This window comes from Paramormyrops kingsleyae, chromosome 1 (genome assembly GCF_048594095.1).
Source record: "Paramormyrops kingsleyae isolate MSU_618 chromosome 1, PKINGS_0.4, whole genome shotgun sequence".
Lineage (NCBI taxonomy): Eukaryota > Metazoa > Chordata > Actinopteri > Osteoglossiformes > Mormyridae > Paramormyrops > Paramormyrops kingsleyae.
This window is the reverse complement of record NC_132797.1, coordinates 67,157,952-67,174,959: the sequence shown is the minus strand read 5'-3', so window position 1 is coordinate 67,174,959 and position 17,008 is coordinate 67,157,952. Positions and strand designations below refer to the sequence as shown.

Here is a 17,008-nt window from a genome sequence, read left to right as displayed (position 1 = left end):
GTAATGTCTCGAAAGAGTCGCTGTTTTTTGTATATTGTATTTGTATTGATACGCATTGCCTTGGAAAAAGCATTTGATGAACATTAACATGGCCGACGTCCCGACCAGCAACGCGATAGGCTGCAGCAGTAGTGTAGCCTCTTCCCATTCGTGGTCTTATCAGGCATCGTATCGCTGTGTTTGAGCAGGAGCTGCTTACATGTTGCGAGGAGGGGAAAGGAGAAATCAAGGACGGTCTGGAGGTCATGCTGAGTGTCCCGAAGAGGGCCAACGACGCCATGCACGTCAGCATGCTGGAAGGTGCGGGGGGGGGGGGGAAGGGTGGGCCCCAAGTCAGCGTCTGTATCACAGAAGTACACTACAAATGGATGTCATTTAACATTTAGTTTCATGAGTCCTATACGGACTACAGCATTCACCCTGATTACAAACTAGGCTCCTCCACCAGGTTTGCAATTAATATTCGTAGCTGGTAATTGTCAGGCATCCCCAGATGGTACAACAAATTGGTACCATTTGTTGGGGTAGGGAGGTACTAATTGGTCAGGGTATGACCAGATTTGTTAAAACCCACAAGTGCGAAAACATCATGGACCAAACTCCATAAGGAATGTTTCCAGCACCAAGCTGTTTTGTAGCCAAAAGGGGGTCCTTCCTGGGCGCAGGCTTGTGTACCTAATAAAGTGCCTGCTGATCGCACACGGTCTGGACAGTCTATGTTTGGTGACCTTTCTTTGGTTCTGAGTAGATGTGACACCTGTGAGAACGTCCTGTGTTGTCAACCCTTCTAGGGTTTGATGAGAACCTCGACGTGCAGGGAGAGCTCATTCTTCAGGACACCTTCCAAGTGTGGGACCCCAAGTCCCTTATCCGGAAAGGACGAGACCGCCACCTCTTCCTCTTCGAGATCTCGCTCGTCTTTAGCAAAGAGATCAAGGACTCAGCTGGACGCACCAAATATGTCTACAAGAACAAACTGCTGGTAGGATTTTTCCAGGTCCTCCTGTTCTCGCCTCTGTGTATAAAATAAATGCAGCTGGGACAGAAAAAAAATGCGACAATATAGCATAAAACTTTGTGGACTATGGATTTTCAGCTGTATGAATAATGTCATTGCCCTATAGCATAATATGTAAATGCAAACTTTTCTTTACATCTAATAACTATAAAACCATTTTTAAAATTAATACTATAAAAAATAAGGTTATAGAGAAACTATTTAATCAACAGGAATTTACTTCGAAGCGAGGTGAACACGTTTTTGTCCCAAACGCACGCATAGGAAGAGGGTCGACTAAAGAACTGTGGTTGTTAGAGAGTAGTTGTTAGGTCATCGCCATGGAGATGCAAGAACTGCACTTTCAAGCTCAAGCTACCTGCTAAGAGAGAGGCGAGGTAGGAAGCAGGTGACCCAGTTAAGTATCACGCACAGCATGTCCTACTGAGGAGACCAGCAGAAGACAAATCCTCCAAGGTCACCTTCAGCCGGAGCAGGTGCTACGGCGACGGCGGTGACGATATGTTACACTGCCACCGGTGTCTGTTGTCCTTACAGTGCTGATCTGGGGTCTGTTTGCCTCAGGAAGCTGCCCCCCACCTCGCATCGATACCCATTATTTCATCCCCCATTCCCCCCACCCACAAGCAATCATCAGTGATTCAGCAGGTGCTGAGTAGTCTATGAGTAGTGAAACATGCAAGTCCCAGCGACAGCCAGTCGGATGGGGACAAGGTCATATGATGCTGTGGCGGAAGAATGTAGGAGTTTAGCGCAACAAAGGACTGCTGGGGATTACATAATTCTAGGGGTCCGTAAAGTGGCGAGATGCTTTGGATGCTGAACGTGATCATCACGGCCTTACTCAGAGACCCCAACCATAATTTATACGCTTACGTCCTGCCCACATGAATATTACACTCAAGGGAGAGCAGGAAATGAGATTTTACATTTATTGCAAATGGTTTCCAACCTATATTTGTTTATTTTCGGTATTCAGTTAGCTACCGTTTCCAAGACTCCGTATCAAGATGATATTTAATGAAGTACCTCTTTTGTTTTGGAAAATGTTTTAACATATTACATTTGTGGAATAATTCTGACATTGTTTCCATAATAAGTTATACAGCTCTGGAAAAAATTACCACTCCATATTTTTTAAGTATCTGCATTGCTAAATCCTGGTTTAATCCTGGTTCTGCTGGCAGAGGCTACACTGAGCGGCAGGTTGCTTCCAGGCTCAAAATTTCTAAGACAGCAGTACACAAGAAAGAGGTAAAGGCAGGAGACACTGGGAATGACTGAAATCCAGCCAAGTTGAGGGCAGAAGCAACTTTCTAATGACAGCGAAGACAACTTATCTGGCGGTGCCTCATAAATCGGAGGACGTCCTTTAGTGACCTTCAAAAAGAATGGGAAACATTAAGTGGTGTGAAGTGCACTGTTAGGGCAATTCGTATCAAAGTCTTTTGAAGCAGGGCTGAAGTCCCATAAAACAAGGCAGAAGCCTGTCATTAAAGATGAACAGAGATGAACCAGGTTAGGGTTTACAAATGCATGTATATTTTACACAGGCTCATACCCATAAATTGAGAAATGAATGAAACTACAAATCTTGCTGTGGTCTCTGTTTTTCTTCCAGAGCTGTATGTCTTAGGGGTTTTTAGGGCAGCATTAATACAGTCAACCTCCTAAGCAATGACTTATGGGACGTTCCATTGAAGAAAGAGGTTGACCTTTAAAGTTACATAACTAAAAATCTAAAAATGCTTTCCACGGCAGGGCTGCTTTGGCTGGGCCATGGGAGAATCTCCGTAAGGCTGAGATAAACATCCATAAACCACCTTGTCCTTTTCAGACATCTGAGCTGGGAGTGACGGAGCATGTCGAGGGGGACCCCTGTAAGTTTGCCTTGTGGGCAGGAAGAACACCCTCATCTGACAACAAGACTGTCCTCAAGGTATGTCCAAAATCACCCCCCCCCCCCCATTCTCCCTCATCGTTTTTGAATAATGCTTGGCAGCTCAAAAATATCAGCAGGTGTCTCAGTAAGAAAGGTTAGGTTTGTTGGGAGTTATGTTAAATGTCTCAGCAGCCATTCTGACAAGCTACTGTATTCCTGAGACGATACTTAGCAAAGGAGTCGCTTTAAATGCTGATCAAGGTCAATATATGCAGGTGACAGAGGGAAATTGTTTTGTCACCTCAGGCACAGGAAATATCCATAGACTTAACTTTTGCTCTCTCTCTCACACACACTTTTTTGTGTGCTCTCTCATAAGCATGCTTGAGATTTAAATAACAGGAAAATACCACTGAAGTGGATGTCAGCTAGCTGATATACTGTAGGCGTCAGAGACGGAGAGTGTAGCAGAGGACGAGGCCGTTGCGGGAAGCAACACGTAACGCCACCTTCATATGCAAAAACATAGCCTTACAGGCCAAGTCCTTTCCAGTGATGCGTTTCATCCCGGACGTTCAGGCTGTCCCTCCGTGGGTGTGTGGGTAGCCCCGCCAGTGGCTGGGCAATTGATATGAGCTGAGGAAAATCCATGTTGCTGTTCTTCAGTTTCTTATTTTACACTGAGTCAAGGACATAGAAGCCTAACATCAGGGCAGAATAGATTCCGGAATGACACACACATGCTCAACGAAAGGTTCTAAACTAATATAAGCTGGGCCGTCATGATAACTCCGAGTGCTGCGTTTCCACTGAAAATAATCTGATATCCGTGCTTATTCTCATTCAGGTCGGCGAATAAAACAATTTTTACATGTACTTCAGTTTTAAATGAAAATCGGTTTCATTTCTTGGGACAGATGCAAATGAGAAATAACATCTCTGTCTTGCCAAAGGCATCGAGTATCGAAGCAAAGCAGGAGTGGATAAAAAACATCCGGGAGGTGATCCAGGAAAGGATTATCCACCTGAAGGGGGCGCTAAAGGAGCCCATTCACATGCCCAAAACCCCTGCCAAGCAGCGTAATAGTAACAAGAGGTAAACAGCTGTCTGTGGTGACGCACGTTGATTTAAATTCAACAGATTTCATATGAAATGTGAACATATTCAGCTATGCGTGTGTATATTTGGCTGAGTAATTCCAAACGCCTATTCACTGATTGTTTTAACTTCTACAGGGACACTGGAGAGGATGCGGACAGTCAGGGTGACGGCAGTAGCCAACCGGACACCATCTCCATCGCCTCCCGGACCTCTCAGAACACTGTGGACAGTGATAAGGTAGGATGCCGCAATTATTCTCTACCCATAATTCACAGCATTACTTTTTACCCACAATTCCCAGCATCTGCAATGCCTGACCAGAACAGTGGCACTCTCTCTGGATATTAATCCACAATCAAAGCTTTATTTCTGACCACTGACTGCTTTCTGACCACTTTCTCAGAAAGAACAATTCATGTCTCATGTTTAACAAATTGCCGGATGTCAGTGGTGACATCACAAGTGTTCAGTAATAACGGATCTCTGGAAGATTCTTTGGCTGTTCGATCTGTTTGTTCCTCTCCCATTCCACTGCAGTCTCAAACTTGCACTTGCAGACTGAATTTATCTGAAAAAATGCATAATGAATTTATCTGAAAAAAATAGTTTTAGGGCATCAATACTAATAAACCTTATCTACTGCATGCTCCTGTTCCAGCTTAGTGACTGGAAAGTAAAGCGTTTGTGAAGCCTGCCTAAAATCAGTTATGGTTTCCCATTAACCAGCATGTCTCTAAAACTGGTATAAGGTTTCACTCTAAACATGATTCATTCCTCATTTGATCACTGTGGTTCCCACTAAATATGTATTATTTACATTTATTTACATTTATTTGCATTTATTGGTCAAAATAAGGAAGCTTTGCTTGCAGGGTAGAAATTTGTCTGTTTCTTCAAATTGACAAGAGTTTTCATCTTGTTTTCACCCTGAAGAGAGAGCAGTCCATAAAAGTGCAGTGTTCCGTTTTCCGATATATTACATGCGGTGTCTGTTTTCAGCTACAGTGTCTTATTACCATGTACAGTTAATTGAAACTGCTCTGTGTCTTTTCGGGAAAAATATTTCTGTGTATGGTACATATGGTATTTACATATCTGAACAGGACAAAAGTTTAATACAAATTGATAGAGAGATTAAGGTGTGCAAATGGTCATTTGGTGGTCAAGATTAAGATTAGGGCACATTTTATTGGCATTAAATTCAGATTAAATTTAGATATTTAGATTACTTAATACAAACATGTTTCATGTGTGTGTGTGGGGTGGTGGCGGGTATGGGTGTGTGCGTGTTTGTGGGTTATATATAATTACATTGCGGGGACCAAATGTTCCCATTGTCTGTTTTCCAATCCACACGAATACAAGCTTGAATCTTCCATCTGCTGCTTCCTGCTGCTTTACCTCCCCAGAAGGATATCTTAACCTGTGGAACTCATCTACTGCAGCCTTACTGTACATTCAACATGATAACAAGCACAACATTCAGACATACATCCCCTGTCTTTGGTTCCTACCCATTTAGCTCCTGGTCAACAACGTTGAATAAAATTAGGGGTTTGACACTTGAAAGTACTGTGAGATGTGAACCTCATACATGACGTTTATGATGTTGAAAGTTCTGTCATTCTGTTGCCATATTTTCCATTTCTATCTCAGTTACAAGGCTTGCCTCTGAGGTATTTATTATTTCCAGTGAAAGGTATTGATGGGTTTTTGCTGGTTGTAGTAACACGTCATCCAATGGCTGTGTTTTGCCATTCCGCACTTCTATTCATTGAGCAAAGGGATTCAATGGCTGTTTTCGTTACTACTCTAAGCAAATCAAGATAATTAACCCTCCACTCCAGCTCTTACAATGAGTCTCTTCTTTTAGCATGCAGTTGGGTCACAAGATGATCCTCGCAGGTCTTGCTGGTGTCTTCCCTCCGTTCCTATTGTGTGGAAGCGTGGATTTTCCACTCCTGGCTCAGCCACCCAGTTAACTCTGGTATTCCGAGGGCTGCCTCCCAAAACGGACCCGAGGTTATTAGATGTTATCCTGAACCTGGGATGTGACACCGGCATGCTGAAGTGGAAGGGAAAGCATCAGTGTGAGAGGCAGAGGAGATGTTTGCATGTTTGATCAATCAATTAATTGGATTTCAAGTTGAATGTGTAAATTTCTACTTTGAAAGAGCAACTGCAGCCAAGGTTGCTTATCATAAGAGGTTTGGCTTAGTTGGTAGCTACATGCAGAATTTGCTGCTTCATTATTAATACTCCGATATCCCTTTGAAGTGCATTATTTGAAAAGAAAGGCACATCTGATGTCACGTCTCTGATTTATTACTCGATTTCTTTTTTTTATAATGATGATTTCAGATTTATTTCCATGCAGGAAATGTTGGATCCCTGAAAGTCCTTTTAAAGGCTCTGGATGTTCTGAGACCGTAGGCAGAAAATGAGCCATAAACATGAGATAACACAGTAGTGCTAGAGTCTTAAAACATTCCCCTATTTAGAAGTGACATTGGTTCATGATGCTGTCTATCGCACTTGAACAAATCGGCAAAATATTGAAAAAATATTTATGGTCTGTCAACATATGCTAAGATTTTGTAATTATAGTAAAAAGATTTAGCAATGAGAGAGTTATCAAGTTCAGTATCTGGGACGTGATAAGTCATACAAACCACTCATGAAAGAGGATTTTGTTCATGTCAGTGAGAACAATTTAAAGGGAACCAAGGAATATGAATTGTGTCAGTACTGTGGACGTGATTTGATATTACTTAGTACATCTGCAGGTGTTTTGAATGTTATCATTAACATTTTTTCTCATTACTGTGTGCAGGTGGTAGCATCCAGAAGTAGCTTAGATACAGAAAATAACAGTACAACAGTATTATCTCCAATGTATTTAAGCTTTTAACCTCTTAATGAAAAATCCTATAGCTGTACACATTATCCAACACACTCCTCCTTTTTTTCCAAAAACAAGCCAGTATCTGTCTCTTTGCTTTTCCAAACCATAATATTATTTACCAGCCGTGTGGCAGGCTGTACCATCACCTAGCAACCTGTCCTCCAGCTCCGCCAATTGGAGCGGCCTGACACCGCGGATGGTGGTCCAGACAGATGGACCTGAGTGGCCCCCACATTTCAGGGACACACAAATACATCTAATTTTATGGTGGCTACCTCAGCAGAGTCACCAAATATGCTTTGCCTCCTTATTCCCCAGGTCTGTTTCAAGAGCTGACCTGCCTTACTTCCGATGAGGAGTTGGTCAGTCATCAATATAAAATGCAGATTTAGCACAGGTTTAACATATACTGGCGATATTTATGACTGTTGATTTGTATTTGCCTGTATTCGTTATGCATGCTTTTCACAACGCGAACAGACTGTATGTATTAGCGAATGACATCTTTGACATGAGTGGCTAATTAATGATTAAAATTCTGATCGCCATCGAGTGCATTTTGGGATGAGACCGCAAACAAAACCCCATCACTTGGCAGCGATCAGCAGCTTTATTACAAAATGTTCCTTTTTCAGGGGTAGACGGGGACCAGGCAGGGACACAGTTAACACAGACATAAACTTAAAAAAACAATTAAGAAGCTGATTTGTCCAGAGAGGAAAGTAATTCAGTGAAACTCAAGACTAGTGCTTCATAAACCAAATGGGAATTAAACCGATAACAGGCAGCTCCAGTGATCCTGGCCTCGACACTGTGACCTGGGGGCAAAGCAAAACAGAGCAGCACCATACAAATCATCTCTAATGAAGCACAGGTGGAACAAATCATTACAGATAATCCCATTCACCTGACACTGCTTCACAAGACTACTGGTGACCTCCCCCCTCCCCCCAAATCACATTAACAATTGTTACTTCATTGTGATTCTTATCCATTATAAAATAATGAACAAGCAGTGCCTTTATCTAAAAATGCCCCAGACACTTATATCATAATCAGAATAACTCAAAAAGTATTTGACAGATGTGTTTTTTTTAATCAGGAAATGATCAAATTTTGAAACAAGTCACACCAAAATTGAAGCAGCACCACATAGTGATAGATGAAAGGACAGCCTGATTGGACTGAAGCAGGTCACACATACAGTAGCTGGACTTTTAATAAAGATGATTTGGAGAGGTGTGGAGAATATGTAAGGCGGCTAGAGAATGTAGAGGTTGGGGGGTGAAAGAGGAAAAGGGATTAGAAAGGGGTGGGGGTGTGTGACAGGGCTGTCTGGGAAATACATTGTCGTTGTTTCATCAGCGTGTAGTTGTAGTAGAAGTCAGGAATATGTGTTGTATTCTGTGCTTTATTCCCGCTTCATTCTAGATCTGTGATAGAGATACCAGCTCTGTTGTAAATAGTGAGATGAAGTGTTTGAACATGATCCACCGTGGTGCTGCAAACTCAGACAGTTCCACCATTTGCTCTGCCCTCGCTGTCTCTAGTCACTTGAAAACAGTCTCTATTCATTCTCTTTACATTTTTGCAAGAATTAGTAAAATGTTTAAAATGATCGCACCTCTTGGAAAAATGCTCGCTTGCAGCTTATTTACCTTTTGAGCCAAAGCATACATTTTTACAGTTTTTTTTTAAGCAACACTTTGAAAAGCTATAGTTTGAGGGTATAAGGATGAGTCTGCCAAAGATTTGTGGTCACCCTTGAAATAGGTTTCCCTGTTTTGAGAGAACATGTACTCCTGGAACTTCTAGAGAAGATGGAAACGCCTGTTGTCCTGCACAGTTCTTCTTTACACCAGTTACCCTGCTGAGGTGATGTCATGAAACACATTATTTTTTAATAGACTTTAATTACATCCTGAGATGAGAACACAATGCTTATGAGGAAAAAATATATGTGTGTAATTTTTTTTTTAAAACGTTTTTCAAAGGTCAAAACACCTTTATATACATCCTGGCAGTTAAGTATATATAGAGCTTTTGTGACCTTTGACACATTTCTCAAAATAGAAACGTACAAAGATGTTGTAGATGTTTTCCACTGACACATTTTTCCAGCTTCTCATGCTTCGTGTAGATAGCACAGACAGTACATTCACTCGTCTCCCAACAATTACATCCAGGAGTTTTAAGTGTCATCTGGCTGGTATAATTTCCAGTCCTTTGTACAGCAGATGCTTATAAAAGCCCAAAACTTTTAAGTTAGTTGAAGACTAATTTAAAATGCATCCTATTTAATGCCTGATATAACCATGGAAGTAAATGTCATAGATTAGTTAAGCTTTTCACTTTAGATTTTAGTTCACTTTGATTTCTGAGGTTATGGGTCTGTATACTTATTTTTCATGACTATAATTATGGTATATAAGTGGCTATAGTTAGATTTATGATCGAAATAAAAACTGTTAGAAATATTGGAAACACAAATTCACCACAGTTAGATGGATTTTATGTCTTGCAGGCCTATTTTGACTTCATCTAATTGAGAAGCAAGATGTTGTTTGTCCTGACTGAGGCATTAAACAGCCATTCAAGAAAAGATTAATTTGTTTTTCTTAATAAACAAAGTTTGCAAAAAAAAAAGTGAGATCAACAGTTGGTCTGGATTTAGCCACAAGAAAGCAAACCTTAATGTATTACTCATTTATGGCAAAGTATGGAAAAATATATTAAATTATAGTCACGCTTTAAATGAAGTGTCCTGCACAATATCTTCATAATACTTACATAAGTTATAATTCAGTCCCTGAAGATTTTTGATGAATAATTTGTCATGACTATATATGACCATGTAACATGATGTATGCATGTTCATTTATTACTGACAGCCCTCAAGTGTCACCTAAATAATCCCTATGTTTCTTCTCTTTGCCAGAATGAAAATGGTGAGGGACTCTTAAATGGAGCTATATGGATGTTACCGTACGCAGAAATAGGATGGCTTTGAGAAATAGTATTTATGCAATAAAATACAGAGGGGTGTTTGGACACTGTCTTCAAGGTAGCCAAGTTAAACCTCAGGTGACAAATGCTGGTATCAAGGAAAGCGATGAGGGGAATTAAAGGTTAAGTGACCAATGAAATTGTAGTCTGAGATTTTGAGTAGTTCATTAGTAGGCAGTTACATATTGTGCCTGGTACATATGTAGTATTCTTGAATGGCTGACAGGCTAGCCCAGATATACTATTTCAGTTGTTTAATTTATTTAGTATCACTTTACCTGGGGGGGCACAATTAGTGCAGTAGTACAGTACACGCTTATTTAATGTATTAACCAGAAATTAAGTGTTAGTTACATACTAATCCTGTGTTCATTCATCATTAATCAGTCATAATGGTTCATTTATTTCATGCAGGTACTATATTTGTTTAGGGAGATTTGTACTTGCGTAGTAACTGAGTTACTAAAAAAAATATGACCATGTGATGTCTACGAAAGATGCATTTTTAATTCTTAAAGAAATCTTAGGTTTACACGTTTTCTTTTTTTTAATTATCCATCCCGGGTCCGGTTCCGGTTCTCTTCCAGCTGTCTGGCTGAGTTCTATTGCTTCCCACCTCGGCGTCATCCTCAATAGCTACTGATGTGCGTGACGCTCTCACAAACTCCTCTGCGCGCAATTACAGCGTTCCAGCAGCTCTCCCACTCGCTACGAAGCAAAGACCATACATTGTCATGTCCTGAAACTTCTGTCTTCACTGACTTTTTCACGCCATGAGCTCATGTAACGGGGAACGTCCTCGCCGCCACTATCGGTGCTTCTAGGCGCAGATTAATACACGGGCTCACAGGTCTTCTGTCTGCCTCTCATTTCCTGTAATTCGTCAGATTTCAGAGGTATCATGCAGAGGGCAGCTTCTGAGTTTCCGGCACCAGGGTAACGTGGGTAGACATTAGCAATGCCCTAGGATTGCAATGATGAGAATTTCATGCCAGAGTATGTAAAGCCTACACCAGAGCCAACTGGAGGTTGGCTAACCTGGGGCTGTCAGTATGCTTTGCAGGTTTATGCTTTAATCTTAGTTTTCATGGTTACTGAGGTCATCCCTCAGCCTGATTTACACGATTATGAAAAATTGAACCTTGACGTTACAGTTATTTTCTGTTACGGCAGAGATTAATATTTGAACTGAAAGTAAAGTAATAGTTGGTGAATTACATTTATACATGAATATCTCACTAATTAAAACAAAATGTTAAAGGGATATCTGTAATACAGTCCAACCATTCTACCATGAAACGGTTTTTAGCCTATAATTGTATTTAAAGAATGCTCTATTCTTTCAGTTCTATCCTTTCATACATGTCATCCAAGTTATCAGCACTGGTTTTTGAAAGGGTATATTTTCAAGCTTAGGGAAAAGAATTATCTGTGAATAATAGCTGTATTATCCATCACAAAATGCATTTTGAGAAGTTCAGTGGATTTTTTTCCATATATTATGACTTGATATAAGCCAGATGAAGAGTCGGCCTGTGAATGCTTTTCAGAGAGCAACACAGGCTGTACGCGTCTTAAAGCTCCCCACCAGGATATTTATAATGGGGCTGGGAGATTAATCACAAAAGTGTCCTTTGAGTCTCGCTTTTAAATGTTCTGTAATCTCCCTGTTTCAGAGGAGCATGTGTCCCTCCTTAGCTACTGGACGCTGACCGGAATGAAGAGGCCCACAGTGTTTTCCACTTGTGTCTTTTGCTAAAAGCTAACGTTGCTTCCTGTTCTGACAGCTGGGTGTTTCACTGGGGCGCTTTAGGATAAGGACCTGACACAGGGACACCGTCTGCTTGACCACTGTGCCACCTGCTATCTGAGAGGTGCTGTTCATTTAAACTTAAGGGCTGTTACTCAGTGGGTCCCTTGTTCTCCCTCTTTCCGCCTGCAGCTGTCCGGAGGCTGCGAGCTCACCGTGGTGCTCCACGACTTCGCGGCCGGCTGCAGCACCGAGCTCAGTGTCCAGACGGGCCAGACGGTGGAGCTGCTGGAGAGACCCAGCGAGCGGCCTGGTTGGTGCCTGGTTCGGACCACCGACAGGAGCCCCCCCCAGGAGGGCCTGGTGCCCAGCAGCGCCCTCTGCATCTCGCACTCTCGCAGCAGCGTTGAGATGGACTGCTTCTTCCCGTCGGGGAAAGGTAAGATCTCCGTGGCGGTCTTCGTAGACCAGGTCATGTGACTAGCGGGTTGAACGATGAAGCCAGTGTGAGTTTTAACAGCAGTCACCAAAAACAAGTGTGTCCACTTCCTGCCCATCTCTCAGAAACCATGACCTGCATAACAAGCCTTAAATGCATCACATGGTCAATCATACTTCAATCTGCATAGTGCCTTTTCCTAATCATGATTATTGAGAAATGCATTGCTGTCATTTTTGCATTTTGTTCCAAAAGGAATGGAAAAAACAGAAAAAAAATGATTTGGCAATTAGTAAAGTAAACTGACTGACTATAAATTTAAGGTTATCCTTATTATTAGTATTAGGTGGAATGGTTGCTCTGAGGCTAGTGATCTGTGCCAGCAACTGGAAGGTTGCTGGTTCAAATCCTGTGAATAATTGGAGTGATTGTACTCCCTTGGGCCCTTGAGCAAGGCCCTTAACCTGATATTGCTTCATCCTGGGTATGATTTTAATCTACATCCAGCCCTGCAACCTGGCTGCACTCAGGTTCGCATCCCTGACGTGGTTTGTCGTGTAGTGGGTGTGGCAACACGCTGTAATCAGTGCATGCTCGTTACCTCCGCTCTTATTAATATCAGTTATGTTGGGGTAGCATGTTGCTCTAGTAATAAATCTCTCTTCTCTCTTTTATATATAGTTTATTATTATTGTGCATTACACTTTGAACAGAGCAGGATACCGCATGGAGAAAGAAACCCAGAACAATTTATAAAGAGGATTATAAGCAGTATTGATGGCAATTATCCATATTCTGTTTTTCTGTTCGATGGCTCTAGGTCTCAGACAGTAAAATCAACAAACTTAAAAAGACTAGCTTGACTTAAAAATGAACTTGTTTGTTCAGTATTACTTGTATTACTTCTGCTTGTACAAACATCGATGCATCTAATAAACCTTAACATGCTCACTGTCGTGACTGGTGATATCACGACGGGAAGGAAGGCACGGCAGTCCAGGATAGGGGGAAAAACTCGGGGTTTAATGAGGGGAGGGTACGATTTGGACAAAACAGACATCAACGGCTAGAAACGTTAATGACAGGACCAGGGAAACATACCTGAACGCAGACTGAAATAACCAAGACTAATTGGAAATAACAAGAAACAGCTGATGACATCGGGATTTCACATGAGGTTAACGAGGGGGGCGTGGCACACAGGAAGATCGGACGAACGGCGTGACACTATATTTGTTCTGAAATATTTTTATGAACTGTACTTTACTTTTATATCTTCTCATACATTTGTTACCAATTACTATTATACCCAGAACCCCTTTCCTCAAGTCTAGTTAAAATACCTGTAAATATGACAGTCAAATATTATTGTTATTATTATTATTATTATTATTATTTCTGTGGTTACTGAAATTTAGCTGCTTATTCTTACTGACAAAAGTTGATATTTTTTATATCTCCCTGACACCAATATTTCAGGATTTTTTGCTCTGTGGCTAATAGGAATTGACGTTTTTGAAGATAAAAAAAAAAAGTTTAGAGTTTTTCGTTTCTTCTGGGCTTGTGCTGTGACTGCTTAAGATCCCAAACTGACTTCAGGATGAGAGGTGGGGCAGCATAGTCAGGGTTGTCCACAGCGGATTTGAAAATAGACCATTTTTTTTTCTTCTCAAATCAGATGAATACTCTGTAATATGTGCTCACCCCCACACTGTGCCATTCAGCATTGTTATCCAGTAATGGAAGCTACCGGGGGCTTATCAGTCATCATTCAGAGTCACTCAGGAGGGAAGTTCTAGACAATAAGCCAGATTTCTTCTTTCTTGAATAAAATTCATCCTCTCATCTTCCATAGCCTCTAGTGTATGTATAGTACTACATACAAGGCTTTTGTAGTCTGTGTTATTTGACGTGGAGCAACTTTAAAAACATAACCGGCCTTGGATGTCTGGTATGCATGGTAATATCAGGGTGTATTCGTAGTATTATTCACAGTATGGATAATGAATAGCAGGATGTAGCAATATTAGCATACAATTACCAGTAAATTCAGATCATCATAGATGGCCATTTGAATAGATTTCTTGTCAGCTGAGTGAATACATAATTTCAGACTCACAATACCTGTATTACTGGGAGAGGATTTTGTTATGAGAATTAATATTCATTCTGCTTTTCCCCAAAACAGTATGTCACAATGCAATAATCAGAATTGTCTTCTGTTGTTCTATAACTTATTGATATAGTAGTCTACTTCCTCATTTTAACATCGTCTTTGTATGTTATCTGGTCGTATCTAGTTAGCACTGTTGCCCGTGTGGAGTTTATATGTTCTCCCCATGTTGTCATGGCGTTTCCTTCAGGTTCTATGGTTTCCTGACACAGAACACCCTATGGTGAATTGGAGTTGCCAAATTGTGCATGGTGTGTGTGCCCTGTGATGGGTTGGCACCCCAGTCTGGGTTATTCTCTGACTTGCACCCGTGGCTTCCATGACAGGCTCCAAACCCCGGCAACCCTGAACAGGACAAAGTGGTATAGAAAACGAATGAATGAAAAGTGGACTTAATTTGCCGTAGTTTGCTATTTATTTTTCTGACACTACTTGGATCCCTTTGTAATGAGCACATTTCCACAAATTTTGTAATGATAGAGATTGCTTGCCTCTTTAATCACTTCTGTTTTAGCTGTTTTATTAATTAGTTAATGGTTATTCATGTTCTTCTTTAGGCTGATCTATTTAAAGGATGTCTGTCCTACTAGTAAAGTGTTGATTTTGTTTTATGTACATGGACAGAGAATGACAAATGTGGCAACACAAATAGGAGTCTTTCTTTTATACTGTAGATGTCATTGTTACTGTCCATGTTTCTGCATGCCACAAAGGAAGTGCTATGGACACTACAAGTGAAGCTAGCTAAGATTCAGGGGTCTCGTTCATTTATTAACTGTACACTCCTGGTGCCCAGAGGAATTTATTGTAGATCTTGACTTGGTGAGCAATGACCTACTTTTTTCACACTGCGGAAAGAAGGTTGTTTAAATTTAACAGGACAAAAGCCTGTGGTTGTTGTTCCAAGATGAAAGTAGTCCACAATCTGGCTCTTGAAACGACTTGAAAGGAGAAACCAATGTTGTTATCATGTGAAATTTAGGAGGATAGACATTTCCTTATCTGGGTTATGGGGTTATGTAGCATGCATTTTAAAAGGTAGAGATATGTCTGGAGGAAAAAAGTGTGTGTATATATATTTCACCTTTGAATTTCACTGTGTGCTTTTGCTGGTCATTTGTTTGTGTTTTACAACTTTATTTCCTGTAATGTAGCAGTAATAGTAGTTTCACATTTGACTAATCTGTCTTATATCTTTAAAATGGTAACACTTTGTTTAAAGCTGTAATATATAATACATTAAACATACCTTAAAAATGCATTTTAATGGTTAATTATACTACTTCATAAGCTCTAATGAAGCTCTCATTTATAATGCGCCATAAATACCTTCATAATGCATCATCTTGGTCGGTATAAGCATTATGGATGCTTTGAACTGCATTTTGAAGGTATCTATAGTGCATTGTAGCACTCCATAAAGGATTCATAATGCATAATAAACATGGCTGTAATGTATGCCTTTTTATAAATATTTATAGTCATGTTTATAATGCTTTATGAATGCATTATAATGTATTATGAATGTGTTCAAAGTCGTACAGACATGACATTCATAGAAAGTGTTACCATTAAAGTTCATAACCATGAGTTTACATGTTTATATTTACAGTATGTTTAACAGCCCCTCCCCCTCCACCCCCCAGCCTCTCATGTGTGCATCACCTCAGAGAATTACAGGGATATTGAAAACATCCAAGTTGTCTTCACTGGCATCTGTGCAAAGCTGTACCTGAATGTCACCCCCAGATGTTAAGTTCGACTGTTTCCCATAAACACACTGAGCCTGGTTACTTCCAGGTCTCTGGCTACGGTCACAGGCGAGCCATTGGTGTAACTGTGCTGGAAAACCTCGCCCTAAACCTGTCCTATTTCCCAGCTCTGTCTCCTTGAACACCAGCAAGAGGAAGAAAGATTTTACAGCCAGTGCATCTCCAAATTATAAGTGAACTGCAGATCACAGTTTATTTTACCAGCTATGTGATGCACAGAACAGCCAAAAAACAGGATTAAGTCGAGTTGCAGGCAGACTGAGCGTCTGCGTGGAAAGTGGGGCAGCCGCAATGCAGGAGTTTTCCTCTTCGGGCAGTTGGGGGGTACATCGCTTACCATGCAGATCGTCCGCAGGACCAAAGGAGCCTTGTCTCTCCCTGAGCTTGACTGGTAACCTTTAAGATGAAAGCTTTGTCAGTTGAGCAAGCTTGTGTGTCTGGAAATGTTAAAAGACTTGTAAATGTGGCAGGTATGTCCATAACGGGAAATGAAAACATAATCAGGATGTTAAGAGTTCTGTCAAAAAAAAATCCATTAAGATTTTGTGTTGTTACATCACGTCTGGTGTGGTTTAGGGTGCGGCTGAAATGGGTAGTTACCACACAGTACTGTGGCAAATATTTCTTGAACAATATCCTATATAATATCTTTTGTCCTGAACACTCAGTCCTTTTCGGATATATTATTCCATCTAACCACCTAAAACTGCTCTTTCTTTTTACAGTGTCTGAATGGAAATAATATGACAATCACATTGAGGAAGGAACTGCCCAGTAAACCTTTGAGAAATATTTGAATTTCTAGTTTCTTCCTCAGTTTTGGTGACCTCCAAGGAATTTCTCCACATTTTGCCTGGATATTTAGTCTTTCCATTTGAAGCACAGTGTCATACTTATCTGTAGTTGTCTTCTGTCCAGCAGACTGGTGAACAGGAGGCAGTAAACCGCAGTGTTAGAAATC

General features: G+C 40.8%; 1 protein-coding gene across 6 annotated transcripts in view; it reads left to right on the top strand.

Moving 5' to 3' along the window:
* Positions 1-17,008, top strand: part of kalrna (kalirin RhoGEF kinase a) — a 140,288-nt gene that overhangs the window by 94,185 nt on the left and 29,095 nt on the right. For all 6 annotated transcript variants that reach the window (XM_072718159.1, XM_023832749.2, XM_023832575.2 and 3 more), the window contains exons 29-34: positions 189-300; positions 792-982; positions 2,856-2,957; positions 3,854-3,996; positions 4,137-4,239; positions 11,856-12,102. In XM_072718159.1, coding sequence (XP_072574260.1) covers positions 189-300; positions 792-982; positions 2,856-2,957; positions 3,854-3,996; positions 4,137-4,239; positions 11,856-12,102 — 898 coding nt within the window. The remainder of the gene's footprint in view (positions 1-188; positions 301-791; positions 983-2,855; positions 2,958-3,853; positions 3,997-4,136; positions 4,240-11,855; positions 12,103-17,008) is intronic.